General features: G+C 37.5%; 1 protein-coding gene across 1 annotated transcript in view; it reads right to left on the bottom strand.

Annotated features, from left to right (window-relative positions):
• Window positions 1–9,219: 9,219 nt before the first annotated feature.
• LOC149203392 (phosphoenolpyruvate phosphatase-like) overlaps window positions 9,220–13,154 on the bottom strand; it is a 317,110-nt gene continuing 313,175 nt past the window's right edge. Inside the window, exon 7 of the mRNA XM_089401855.1 lies at window positions 9,220–9,485. Coding sequence (XP_089257981.1) covers window positions 9,220–9,485 — 266 coding nt within the window. The remainder of the gene's footprint in view (window positions 9,486–13,154) is intronic.

The raw sequence follows: 13,154 nt of genomic DNA on the forward strand, positions 1-13,154 counted from the left end.
CCTAATTTTTTGAGATAAAAATTGGTTGAAGAGTAATCCTTGTCTATGTGACATGATGATCATTTCCTTTCCAAATGTGTGTCAAGTGGATGGTTCTTCTTTAGATTGCAACTCCATTGTTATACATGTTACAGAGCATAGTTGAACTGAGATGAATGAAAGAGATCAGAGGAAGCAAAGATCTTTGATGCAGAAAGAAATTTCTCCCTAACTGAGAGGGAGTGTTAAAAATTGACAGCTCAGAGATGAATTTCTCCTAGAATAAATCATATCTTGCAGTTTTGTTTGAACCACCTATAATAAAATTTCATTTCTAATAATTCTAATATGACTTTCCAAAAATAGTAAGTCACATCTCAATTTGGAAGTGACTTTCCAAAAATAGGAAGTCATGTCTAAATAATCAAGGATGAACTTGACATATGGAATCCACTTTAAAATAAAATCAACCATGATTGAACATTGACTGGTTAGGGCATCATTTGTTGTTGTTGACTGTTGTTGACTTTGACCAGATTTGACTTTTGGGCTCATCTCTTGGATATTGGTTAGTGGATTGTTGGATAAGTCAAAGAATTGACTTTGACTCTTTATTGTTGAATTGGAACATTGTATCTCTCTGTTGAACATTTGATGACAATCTAATAGAAAAAGAATTTGAAAAGGGTTTTCCCCCTTGTGGGGTTTTTCCCTAGTCTTTGACCAAATCTTGTGTCTCTTGTTATTTCTCTTGGTTGTCTTCTATTGTACATTGGATTTACTATTCTATCTACAATTGCTCATTGTCATTGAAAGATTAATTTTGTTTAAAAGTGATTGCTAATTGAAGAAAGAATTGGGCTAAGTGATTGTGATAGCATAGAACAATGCAAAAGTTAACATGGTATCAAAGCCGAGTTGAAGACAAGCCCAATGAGACAAGAAACAAAGCAATCACCTTTGAAGAAATCACCTTTGAAAGAAGCTAAAGGAGCCTATTTGACTTGGTCAAGATGTCTACCTCATAAAAAGATTAATTTTGTTTAAAAGTGATTGCTAATTGAAGAAAGAATTGGGCTAAGTGATTGTGATAGCATAGAACAATGCAAAAGTTAACATGGTATCAGAGCCGAGTTGAAGATAAGCCCAATGAGACAAGAAACAAAGCAATCACCTTTGAAGAAATCACCTTTGAAGAAATCATCTTTGAAAGAAGCTAAAGGAGCCTATTTGACTTGGTCAAGATGTCTACCTCTTACTTCAAGGATATAGAGAAGTTGGGTGACTCATCAAATTTTGTTGCTTGGAAGATCAGGTTGGAAGTGATATTGGATGATAATGATGTCTTGGAATATGTGGAAGGAAAAGTACCTGAGCCACCAAAAAATGCTCCTACTACTGCCAAGGCCAAATATAAGAAAGGTGAGCTCAAAGCCAAGAAAATTCTTATTGAGTCTTTGAAAGATCATTTGCTTACTTATGTTGGAAAATTGAAGAAGTCTAAGGACATCTATGATAAACTGGTTGGGATGTATGAGGTCAACAATTTGAATCACATCCTTTCCTTGAAGAATCAACTCAAGGACATTAAGATGAACAATGGGGAATTCATGCATTCCTATGTTATGAGGATATCCCAACTAAGGGATCAATTGCAAGCTATTGATGAACATATATCTGATAGAGAGTTGGTGCTAGTCACTCTTCAAGGCCTTCCTCCTATTTGGGAAACTTTCATTACTACTATAAGCAACAATGATAAATTTCCGACATTTGATGAGTTGGTTGGAAAATGTACTCAAGAAGAATAAATGATGATCTAAAAAAGGAGAGCCCTCTGCATTTGTTGCTCGAGACAAGAAAAGGAAAGGAAGAGGAGGTTCATCTAATTCAAGAAATCCTGCTCCAGCATCCAGGGAATCTAATAGAAGATCAAGAAGGGACAGGGATATGTCAAAAATTGAATGCTATAATTGTCACAGGTATGGTCACTATGCTCAAGATTGTCTGGAAAAGAGGAATGCTCCAAGGTCCAACTTCAACAACAATCGTGGCTTCAACAACAACAGGTTCAATGATAGAAGAAGAAGAGATGCCCTCGATGATCGTGATGAAGGCCATTGTGGAAGAGATTAATAGGAGAAAGGCTTCTCCTAAGGGTCACCTAGTTTTGGTGGGTAATAATACCCAAGCCTTTAGAGAAGTACATTGGCATGAGTAGATGCAGCATTGAGTGATCATAGCCCCCTAACAGTACTAACAACACCTCCAGGACCCAAGACATTGGTCAACTCTGATCTAATTTTGATGATTCTTCATGATGACACTACTAGACCCAATATTCTCTCAAGCTGGCTTTGACACAACCTAATGGGCAGGAGTTGATTCAGAGGCAAGATGAGGATGGTCTCACACTAAGAGACTAGGGAGGGCTTGTTGCACCAAAAGAAGCCCTAACACTGGACGTCAACTTTTTAGAGGCTACGGCTCACACATTTAGGTGAATTAGGCATAACTTAATGTTAGCTAATGGGTTGGCTTGTAAGCCAAGGTCAATTGGCAATCAAACTTGTTTTAGGAGCTTTGTAAACTAAAATTAGGTGACCTAATCCTCATATAAGTAGAGGATAGTTTCAATTCATTTTATCATCATAACTTGTGACTATTTCAGCCCTCTTAGAGAATTTGGCCTAGTTGAATTGTGGCTTGTATCTTGTGGAGATGCGATCTACGGTGGAATTTTGCTAATGGAGCTATTCTTTGGCTTTGGAGATGTCATTTTGGAGTAATAAAGAACTTGTTCATGCATTATATTTTTTAAGCGTACTTTATATTTGATAAATCTTTGTATTTTGTGGCTAGTGTATGGAATGGTTGATTATTTAGGGTTTCTAAGTGCAAATTTGTTGTTGGAGATTATTCTATGGACTCTTGATGATAGTATTGCATGCATTACCCACTTATAGAATGTGAATGACAATCCCATGGGTGAATCTTTCAACTAGCTCTTCCCATTGTCTTTGATCACTCACAAAAGTGATAGCTAGGGCTTGAAACCTAGGGTTTCTTATTCCCTTACTCTTTTGCCAAGGTTTAGCCATTTTTAACCATCAAGACTCCATCACCCAAGGTCCAAACACTAGCCTTTTGTTACATGGTTGATCACCTTGAAACTCATCTTAAACTTCACTTTTCTCCTCTAAACCTCGATTTTCAACCTCTTAAGGTAAGTTACTAGCTAGGGCAAGGGCCCTTTTCTCAACTAGGGTTTGAAACATATTCTGGGAAGAGGGATTCAACATGTGGAGGTGAGGAATTTGCCTCAAAATCAAGTCATTCCTGTGATTAATTTCTCTATTTTAAGGCAACCATCCATTGCCTTAAGTAGATTTTGCCCTAGAAAAGCCCTAGTTTTCCTTAGGCTTCAACTTGGGGCTTATTGAAGGCTTCTTTCTCCATAAATTGGAGATATACATTTGTTGGAAGCCTTTTCTTGGCCTAGTGATCCTAGGTTGATTTATTTACCTTGCTAATTCTCAAGCCTTAGGTCACATTGTGCCCTAAATAGTCTATTGATTTTGGGTAGCATCGGACGTGCTCTAGCTCTGAAACTTTGTGGAGGGGCTAGAATACATGAGATCTCAAGAACCCATAAATCGTTTGGAGAAATTCCACCTGGATGAGGATTTATTAAAATAATTAATATTTTTAATGGGTTCCTAAGTCAAAACTTAGGAAAATCAAAATATTAATGTGTATTCATAAGAATATGGGTGAGAAACTTCTAAGTGACGAGGATCAAGCTATTTTAATCTTAGCCATTGATTAGGGACTTAATCTTGGCTATTGATTCATCAGCAAGAAAAGTATAAGAGGAGGCTTGAGGGTTAGTTGGAAAAACACCGAATTGATCAAAGAGTTCAATTTTTCTGGGGCAAGGTTTGCTGAGAAAATTGAGCTAGTGATCATAGTTGCAGTGAGGGGCAGTTCGATAAGGGAACTTCAATCTGAGGCCAAATAATACATAGTAGAGAGGCAGAAAGCACCGGGAGAGACAGCGCAGTCCTAGAGAGGGTGACCCAGAGGCCGTAGGGGCTGACGCAGGGGACACAGAAGCCGTAGGGGCTGACACAGGTGACGCAGAAGCCGTAGGGGCTGACATAGGCCCTTAGAGGCAGCGCTGGGGATATTATGTGGGGCAGAGAGGGAGCAGTTCAGAAAATCGACTTTTTGAGCAAGGGAGGCTCATTGTGGAGGTGACACAATTCCAGCGCAGAGCTTGGAGCAGCCATCGCTGCCCAGCACTGGGAACAGTCGGGTCATCTGTGGGGTTTGATCATCTAGTTGCTGAATGTTCCGGAATATCTATCTTCGAATAAAGGTACTTCTACCATGATTTTTCTCTATTGGGTGAGCCATATTTGGCACCCTAGTTGTATTCAAGAATCTGCTTAGTAATACAAACCATCTATATGCTAAACCAGTTTTCCTGAATTGGGTTTTTCCAGGGACGATTGTCCAAAAATAACGATGTCCCTTGTGTGATTGTCTCGGTGTATTTCAGTTCATGATCTGTATGTATGTGTAGGTTGCAATAGTGTTTTACATCGATATTTATGTAATTAAATAACTTGTTAATGCAAAGAACAAGTAGGAGATGTTAAACCAGTAATTGCAATAGGGGTTTCTGATGTGTACATTCAGAAATTTTCACATAGTCCTATTGGAGGATGTGAATTGCCCTGTTGTGCTAGCTAAGCCATGTTCTTAGGTAGAGTTGTCCTCTTTGAGCCTATTTTGTCACTTTATCCCTTGTACTTGATAGATCCTTTAAGTGACCTAATATAAGGAAGCCTCCCTAGTGGTGTCCACAAAAGAGTAGGAGGTAGTGGTTGTGGAGACAGTGGGACTCACCTCATATTGTTGTCCCTTGGTCTAGCTCTTGTCTTGTGAGCTATCCTCAGAAGACCTGCTAGATTTTGAGGCAACACTCCTAAAAAGAGGGAGTGGACTATGAGGATACCTTTGCTCCAAATGCCAAGTACACTTCCATTAGAGTTGTTAAGTCTATTTTCTCAATGATGGGATGGAGGATACATCAAATGGGTGTGAAGGCAACTTTCCTTAATAGGATCATTAAGGAAGAAGTGTGCATAGAAAAACCTCAAGGTTTTGAGGTACATAGGAAGGAGTCTAATGTTTGTAGGCTTAAGAAATCGATGTATGAACTCAAGTTTGAGCCAAGAGCATGATATTCTAGGATTGATGGATATTTTCTGAGCATGGGATTCACCAAAAGTGAAATTGATCCTAACTCATACTACATATTTGTTGGGATTGAACTGCTTATTTTGGTATTGTATGTATATGACTTGTTTTTGACAAGTGTAGAAAAAATCATTGCAAGGTGCAAAGCAAATCTAGCAGTTGAGTTTGAGATGAAAGACATCAACATGATGCAATACTTCTTAGGTTTGGAGGTTTGGCAAAGACCATGAGAGAGTTTCCTTGGACAGGTTAACTATGTAATTGAAACCTTGAAGAGATTTCGAATGGAACACTGCAAATCTTTGGCCATACCCACAATCACCAATTTGAAGAAACTAACAACTTTAGATTCAAAGTTGGTGGATCCCACATTATATAGATTGTTGATAGGCTACTTGATGTATTTAGTCAACACCGAACCAGATATATGTTTTGTAGCAAACACCTTGAGTCAATCCATTGTGAAGCCAAGGCAGTGTTATAAGGACCAAACTGGACCGTCCAATTCAGACCGGTTCAACCGTTTTGAGGCAAAAATCGGTTTGAACCGATGACATGAACAATTTTTGTTTGGTTCGGTACAGTAAAGGCACATAGAACACAACAAGTGGGGCATGTTTTGATTTTTTCTTTTAATGTTTGTCTTAGTTCGACACTAGCCCAAAATAGGTGCCTAATATTCAAGCATATGCCCTACTATTGCTATGCATTTCATTATCCTTTATCTTTCATTTTCATCATTTTACTTAAATTTTTAACATTTCCATGAAATGACTCTGGATGTTTGAGAGTGGTTTTGACCTCATTGGATTTCATATGGAGAAAGTAGAATGTTAGATCTCACTCAAATCCAATAGGCTTAACATTTTTCTAGGATTTGAAGATTGAGGGGATTGCAATGTTACATTGAATTTTCTCATGTACGAGGGTATGGAACTAGTATTTGACCAAGAGAACCAAGCCTCTATGTACCTTGATGTTAGTGGCATTGGTTATTGAACTCCTCATCTAAAAAAAAACCCATCACTCAAACAAAATCTTGACTTGACATTCTATGATTTTTCTATCTTATTTTAATGCTTAGAGGGTGATATTGACGATGAAGATACCAATATAGGCAATGATTTTGATGATATGTAGGTATTTGTTGTAGCATATTTTTTTTGGATGCTAGAGGCCATGTGGAGCTTGTTTGCTGATGTATTTTCGGTTTAGAGATTGATAGCACTTGGTGCTATTTTGGTTATGTGCACCCTTACATGTTATATAAATGAGAATTTTTGCTTATTTGGGTATAAATGTTTTGGACTCATACGGATGCACATGAATATATATGTTTTTCTATAAAATTTGAATATTTTATGTGTTTTTGGTTGACCATTTTTTGGTCCGGTTATTTCACTGGTTTCCTTACGGTTATGACCAGTTCCCAGCCCAAGGGGTCTACCAGTTCAATGACCGGTCCGATTATGATAACTATGAGCCATGGCAAGACCATTGGATAGAAGCAAAACATGTGCTCAAGTAATTGAGGGACACAATGGAGTATGAAATATCTTGGAGATGGTGAAGTGAATTTGCAGCGGTATACAAACTTAGATTAGGAACGCAATGCAGCAGACAAGAAGAGAACCTCAAGGTGTTTCTTTAGTTTGGCATCAACAATAATATCCTGGTTCAACAAGAAGTAAACTTCCGTGGCATGTAGCTTAGCGGAGGCAAAGCATATGGGAACTAGTACAACGAGTTGTGAGGCCATCTAGCTTTGCAATTTACTTACAAGATTACTTGATCAAGAGTTGGATCCCATGGTGATCAACTGTGGCAATCAGATTTGTATCAAACTTTCTCAAAATCTAGTATTTCGTGACCGGTCCAAGCATATAGAGACCAAGTATCACTTTGTTCGATATAGGATTTAGAAGGGAGCAGTGAAGCTCCAATATATTCCCATCAATTAACAAGTAGCTAATATTCTGACCAAGCTCTTAGTAAAAGGGAAGTTTGAACCATTCGAAGGCAAACTTGGAATGGGGCAGAATTCCTTCCTCACTAAGAAAGAGTGTTGAGAAGTGTAGCTCGAGCAGGAACTTCATGCACAAGTTAGATGTGAACATGTGAGAAGTGTTTCAAGACAACTTCTAGTGACCACTTAATAAAAGTGGGAAATGATACCATCTTGTAATCTAACTTATTAAAGAAAAGTGAAAGTTTAATTTCCATAGATCTCTTAAATCTTAGGAAATTAAATGAAATATTCTAGATATTTCCAAAATATTAGTGAGTTGGATTTCATGTAATCTTAGTTGTACATCTCATTGTTGAAATAAGGTGGTTGCTAAGATTAAGGAGAATAGTTGATATTAGTTGCTAAGATAGGGGAGATTAGTTGTTTAAATCGAAGAAATTAGTTATCTCATTCAAAGCATAAATAGGACAAGATGGGAGAAGTTGTACACACACACATTTTGGACATCAAGAAGACTCAAGAGATTAGAGAAAGATTAGCTGAGCAGATTCAGAGCACAAGAGAGGAGACAAGGTCAAGATCAGATCAAACAATGTTGTACAACAGTTCAGTAAAATGTGGATCTGAGTATCCAGCAAGCAAATCTAGCATATCTGAATGAGCAGAAGGAGATGTAGTGCAGATCTTAGTGTTCAGTGTCATGAAAATCTCAGAGTTGAGGTGTCCTAGCAAATTTTGATCATTAATTGTAAGCTGATTTGAAGGACAGAATTTTGTGTATTTGAAAAGTTATTTTGCTTGAACTATTTATGTTTTCCAACTATATGTGTGACTGTTGCATGTTCAGAATTTTAATTGTGATTAAAATAATTCAACTTCTGAGTTATTTGAAAAAGAAACATAGAACAGTTATCTTGAGTTAGGAAAATTTCACACCCTTTGAAATCTGTGTGTTTATTGCTGGAAATATATGTGTATATTTTCTCCTAATTGAGAGTTGGATGTCATTCACCATTTCTAGCTGTAAATACACCCTCATAGATGTTTGGAACTGTTCCTTAATTTGGATTTTCACAACTTCCTGTATTAATGGACAGCAAGATAGGGCTATTTGTGAATTGTTAGTTCCAACTGCATTCACTCCTAAATTTATTCGAAAGAAGATCATAATTGTTTCTCTTCATAGTTATTCCTTGACTTCACTTCTAAACATATTTGAAAGAAGATTGTAATTGTTTCCCTTCATAGTTATTCCTTGACTCCACTTGCCCAATGGATTGACACTAGTCTTGTCCAGCCATCAACTTATAGAAATACATACCACAAATTCTGTTTTGCTAAAGACCAACTCTTCATTCCATTTTGAGCTTCCATTGTATATCCTTGGCAATCTTATCTTAGGGATACTCCTCTTGTGCCAAAGGAGAAAAGGCCTGAAGTGAAAGACGGCGTTACTATGGTGACAGTGGGTAGCCTCTCTTAGTTCCTCCAAGGCCTTGCTTGTGCTTTAGGACATTGTCACAAAAGATAAGGGATTGGATGAAAAAACATTTAGTGTATATATATATAAACAAAGGCTCCCTTCTAAACCTAACTAAAGTTATTGAACTTTAGGGAGAACAGGACCTCATACTGTTCCTAGTTACTTGACTCAGAATATAATTTCGTTACTTCAGGAAACAATAATGCAGTTACATGTTTTCACTGGAATTTTGTTTCCTTTCATCTCTTATATTGCCCTTCTTTAAGAAATATTGAGCTAATGATTCATCTATGTTATGTTGTGTTCCTCTTTGCACAAAACAGAGAACACAGAGAATGCAAACATAGTATCTCTAGTTTAGTAATTTCTCGAAATATATAAAAAATTATTAACCCAGGTTTTTCAGAGGTTTTCTTATAGGTACTAGCATTTGTGGGGTCCTTGCTCTGTGAAAGATAACATTTTTTCATTAACTTTTGCTCATATACATAATTCGCGTGATGAAATGAAAAATCAATTACTAATAGGGTAAATGCATAGGTGCAAGAACATAACAGAATCTTACCGATCGCTCATATGCATGAACATGACCAGCAAACACAACATCAACTTTGTATTTGACAAACCATGGCTCAAATACAACACGCATACTTTCTCCTTCCATGTAGTGGTAACTATTGCTGTTGTACATAGGAGAATGCATGAGAACTAAAAGCCATGGTGTTTTCTTCCTGTCAACGCGTTTTAGCTCTCTCCGTAGCCAAGTCCATTGAGGTGTATATTTTACTGTTTGAAAATGTACCCACAAGTCATAAGCGTAAACTACAGAGCAGTCATAATACCAACTCCACTCTCACTTACAAAAAAATAGCACAAGATGGCTGGCATTCTTTTAGAGATTTGATATTAAATTTTATTTCTATTCTCATTCTCATATATTTGTTTACTTTCCTTGAAGCAACATTACATGAGTTTGTCTCTTGATAATTTTTCTTTCAGAACAATTAAGTACTATGTAAAAATTATCAAGCATTTCAGAACAACATCCCAGATATTTTTCACATGACAGAAAATGAAGCTCAAACATAATTCAAGATATGTTGTAGGATAGGAAAAATGTCAACGGCAATGCAGAGGCTAAAACAAAGACATAATTTGAATAAGGCACCATCCTTGATAACGGTATTTTCCTACACCATTTATCCTGTAAGGAAGAAAACAAAGAGTTCACAACTCAATACGAGTGAAAATGTATACCCAAGTCATTATTGGTAGCTTCTCTGATAACTTGCCAGGAAACTTATTGACTACTGAGTGATTCAAGCTTTATAATCCAACATCAATCCTATCTCCTCATAGTTTCATGGGCATAACTAGATGCCAATCCAAAAATGTTGAACAAATGCAGCAATATATAACAACAGTAACAAAAAGTGTATTAACGCAGCTCTGATCCTTCACATTGGCAGTGAAAAATGAAATTTTCTAATCTATTGTAGCAACTGGAAATTATTCTTCTGATTGGTTAAAAATTAAGTGCATTTTATTTGTTATGGAAAATAACGAATAAGTTCACAACTGCAATTTTCACCATAAAAACACTGCAGAAAATACAATATTGGAAACTGAGAAATATAGAGTGCACACACAAAAATTTGACATAGTTATTTTTCGAAAATGTCCCCGAAAAAACCCAATGCAGGGAAATCGATGCAACAGATGAGGGTTTTATTATTATGAAGCCGTGAAGAATTTGAATACAATCTGGATGCCTAAAACTGGCAACCCTCATCAAGAATATCTGGCAAAATTATTGAAGGAATTTCTCCCTCCACGGGCAATCCCGGCACAACACCACTCAAAAAAACTGGTCGTCCAAGACCCCTGAGCAGACCTCTGCACAGATGTTGTGCAGCTTGTAACTCGCACTCTCGGAATCTTCCTCTGAGTCAGACGTTCTGCCTACTGCTGCAGCTGTTGGAAGTGATCCTTCGGCCCTCTAGAAAATTTTCCCGACATCTGGAAGCTGAATCGACCCCTACTCAGCCAAATCGATCTGCCACTCTAAGATGAGATATCCTCATAATGTAGGATTGCACAAACTCTCCTTTCTTCATCTTCATATCTTTGAGTTGATCTTTCAAGGAGATGATTTCATTCAAATTGTTGACTTCATACATGCCAGCTAGCTTATCATACATATCCTTAGACTTCTTCAAATTTCCAACATATGCAAGTAAATGATCTTGTAAACTATCAGTGATAATTTTTTTTGCTTTTAACTCACCTTTCTTGTACTTGTTCTTGGCAGCAGTGGAAACATTCTCTGAAGGCTCGAGTACTTTTCCTTGAATATATTCCCAAACATCATTGTCATCAGCTATGATTTCCAACCTGATTTTCCAAGCAGTAAAGTTAGATGAGTCACCCAGCTTCTCATTTTCCTTGAAGTAAGAAGTAGACATCTTGACTTGATTAGATAGGCTCCTTCAACTTTTTCAGAGATGATTGCTTCAACTCGTCTCCTTTGGGCTTGCCCTTCATCTTGGCTTTGATCCCATGTTAATTTTTACATTGCTTTATTCTATTTCAATTACTTTAGCCCAATTCAATTCTTCAATTAGCAATCTTTTCAATAGAAATTAATTATTTTCATCAATCAATAGTAACTAAAGATAGAACAATAATGCAATGACAATAGGAGACAATCAATAACATCAACAAGAGACATAGATTTGGTCAAAGACCAGGGAAAAACCCCACAAGGGGGAAAACCCTTTGAAATTCTTCTTTTATTAGATTGTCATAAAATGTTCAACAGAGAGTACAATGAGCCAATACAAAACTATCCATCAAAAATTCCACCAAACAATATCCAAAAATATGATCCTAGCAACAATATTGATCAGAGTTAACTTTCCCAATCTACGATCAACTGTGGTCAACTGCGGTCACTTGTAAAAATGAAACCCTAAGTCCCAGTTGCACGGAGGGAGAGTCATGCGTGCAGTTGAAGCTTTCCGACCATACAAATAGGCCTGTATGCATGGGTTTATAGCCGAAAAATTCTTGTGTCAACCCTGTGGCTGGAAATCAAAAACCCTAATCACACGTGCGAGCTTCAGATCCTAAAATTTCAAACCTATACGAACCAAATTCCACAAACCTACTTCAGACCCGTGCAAACCAAACCAAAGAAGAGAGAAAAAGAAGATGCTTAATGATGATGTCTAAATGAGGGTAACTTGAATTGTATTCATAGGCTTCCAAGGGTGTCAAATTTCCTTTACGGGCCGACCTAATCAAATGTGTCATTGTGGGCATCACTTCAAAAATACACTTTCCCTTGTCCAAATCAAGTGCTTCAGAGGTCAAATTGTTCCTCTCGAAAGAGGAATCTAGTCAAATGACTGGAATTTGTCATTGAGCTACCAAATCAACACCATAGGGCTACTCCCTCTAAAGCTAGACTCCCTATGAGTCTCGATTTCCCATGGTAATCTCTTTGCTCCCTCCTGGCAACTCGCAATGTCCTCCTGCACTAGATATCGGACTACATAGCTTTATGTCGGGAATTTGCTTGTTGGAACTCCACCTGTAATTCGCACTACCTGTGTCACTACAACTGTCTATCAAATGCATCTGGCTACAACTAGTTCTACTAACGCTTAATCTTGCTACTGAATACTGTGGGCCCCTGTAGCAAAGGTGATGGTCCTACTGCAACAATCTGGAATTAATTTAACTAATCTCCTTGTTGCATCTGCGTTGGGCTTGCCCAACTTGATATGTGTGAAATTTTCAACTATTGCAGCAACTGGAAATTATTCTTCTAACTGTAAATTAATTAACAGAGTATTTTCTATGGCAAACAACAAATAATTCACAACTGCAATTTTCACCAAAATAAATAACGCAGAAAATAAACTGGAAACTGCAAAAAATAGTGGCACACACAGAAATATAACACTATTGTTTTTAGACAAAAGTCCCCGGAAAAACCCAATGTGGGAAAACTGGTGTAGCAGCTGAGGGTTTTTATTATTAAGCAGCAATGAGAAATTCTGAGTACAACTGGATGTCGAAATCTAGCAATCCTACAGAGAAAAATACTGGCAAAAATATTATGAGGAATTTTCCTCACCCCACAAGCAATCTGGGCTCTAACTGTCAGCTCCAAGTGAGTCATCCAAACTGGCTTGCACAGACCTTGCGTCACCTCTACGCAGCCTACCAAATGCACTGCCTAGAACAATTGCTACTCATGTTGTCATGTTTGCTGCTGACTAAGAAAATGTCTCTCCGACACTCTGGAAAATCTTTCCGCCCTCTAGAACTGAAAACAAGATTCTCTCCAGCAAGATCGAATTTCCCTCTAGAGGCTACTACATAGCCCTTGCATCATCCTCTCTATGGATATCTCTGCCTCTCTGCAAGCTACTCTCCGGAACTGGA

Source organism: Pinus tabuliformis, chromosome 2_1, assembly GCF_031772625.1.
Source record: "Pinus tabuliformis cultivar Carrire ecotype Pingquan chromosome 2_1, CPIR1, whole genome shotgun sequence".
Lineage (NCBI taxonomy): Eukaryota > Viridiplantae > Streptophyta > Pinopsida > Pinales > Pinaceae > Pinus > Pinus tabuliformis.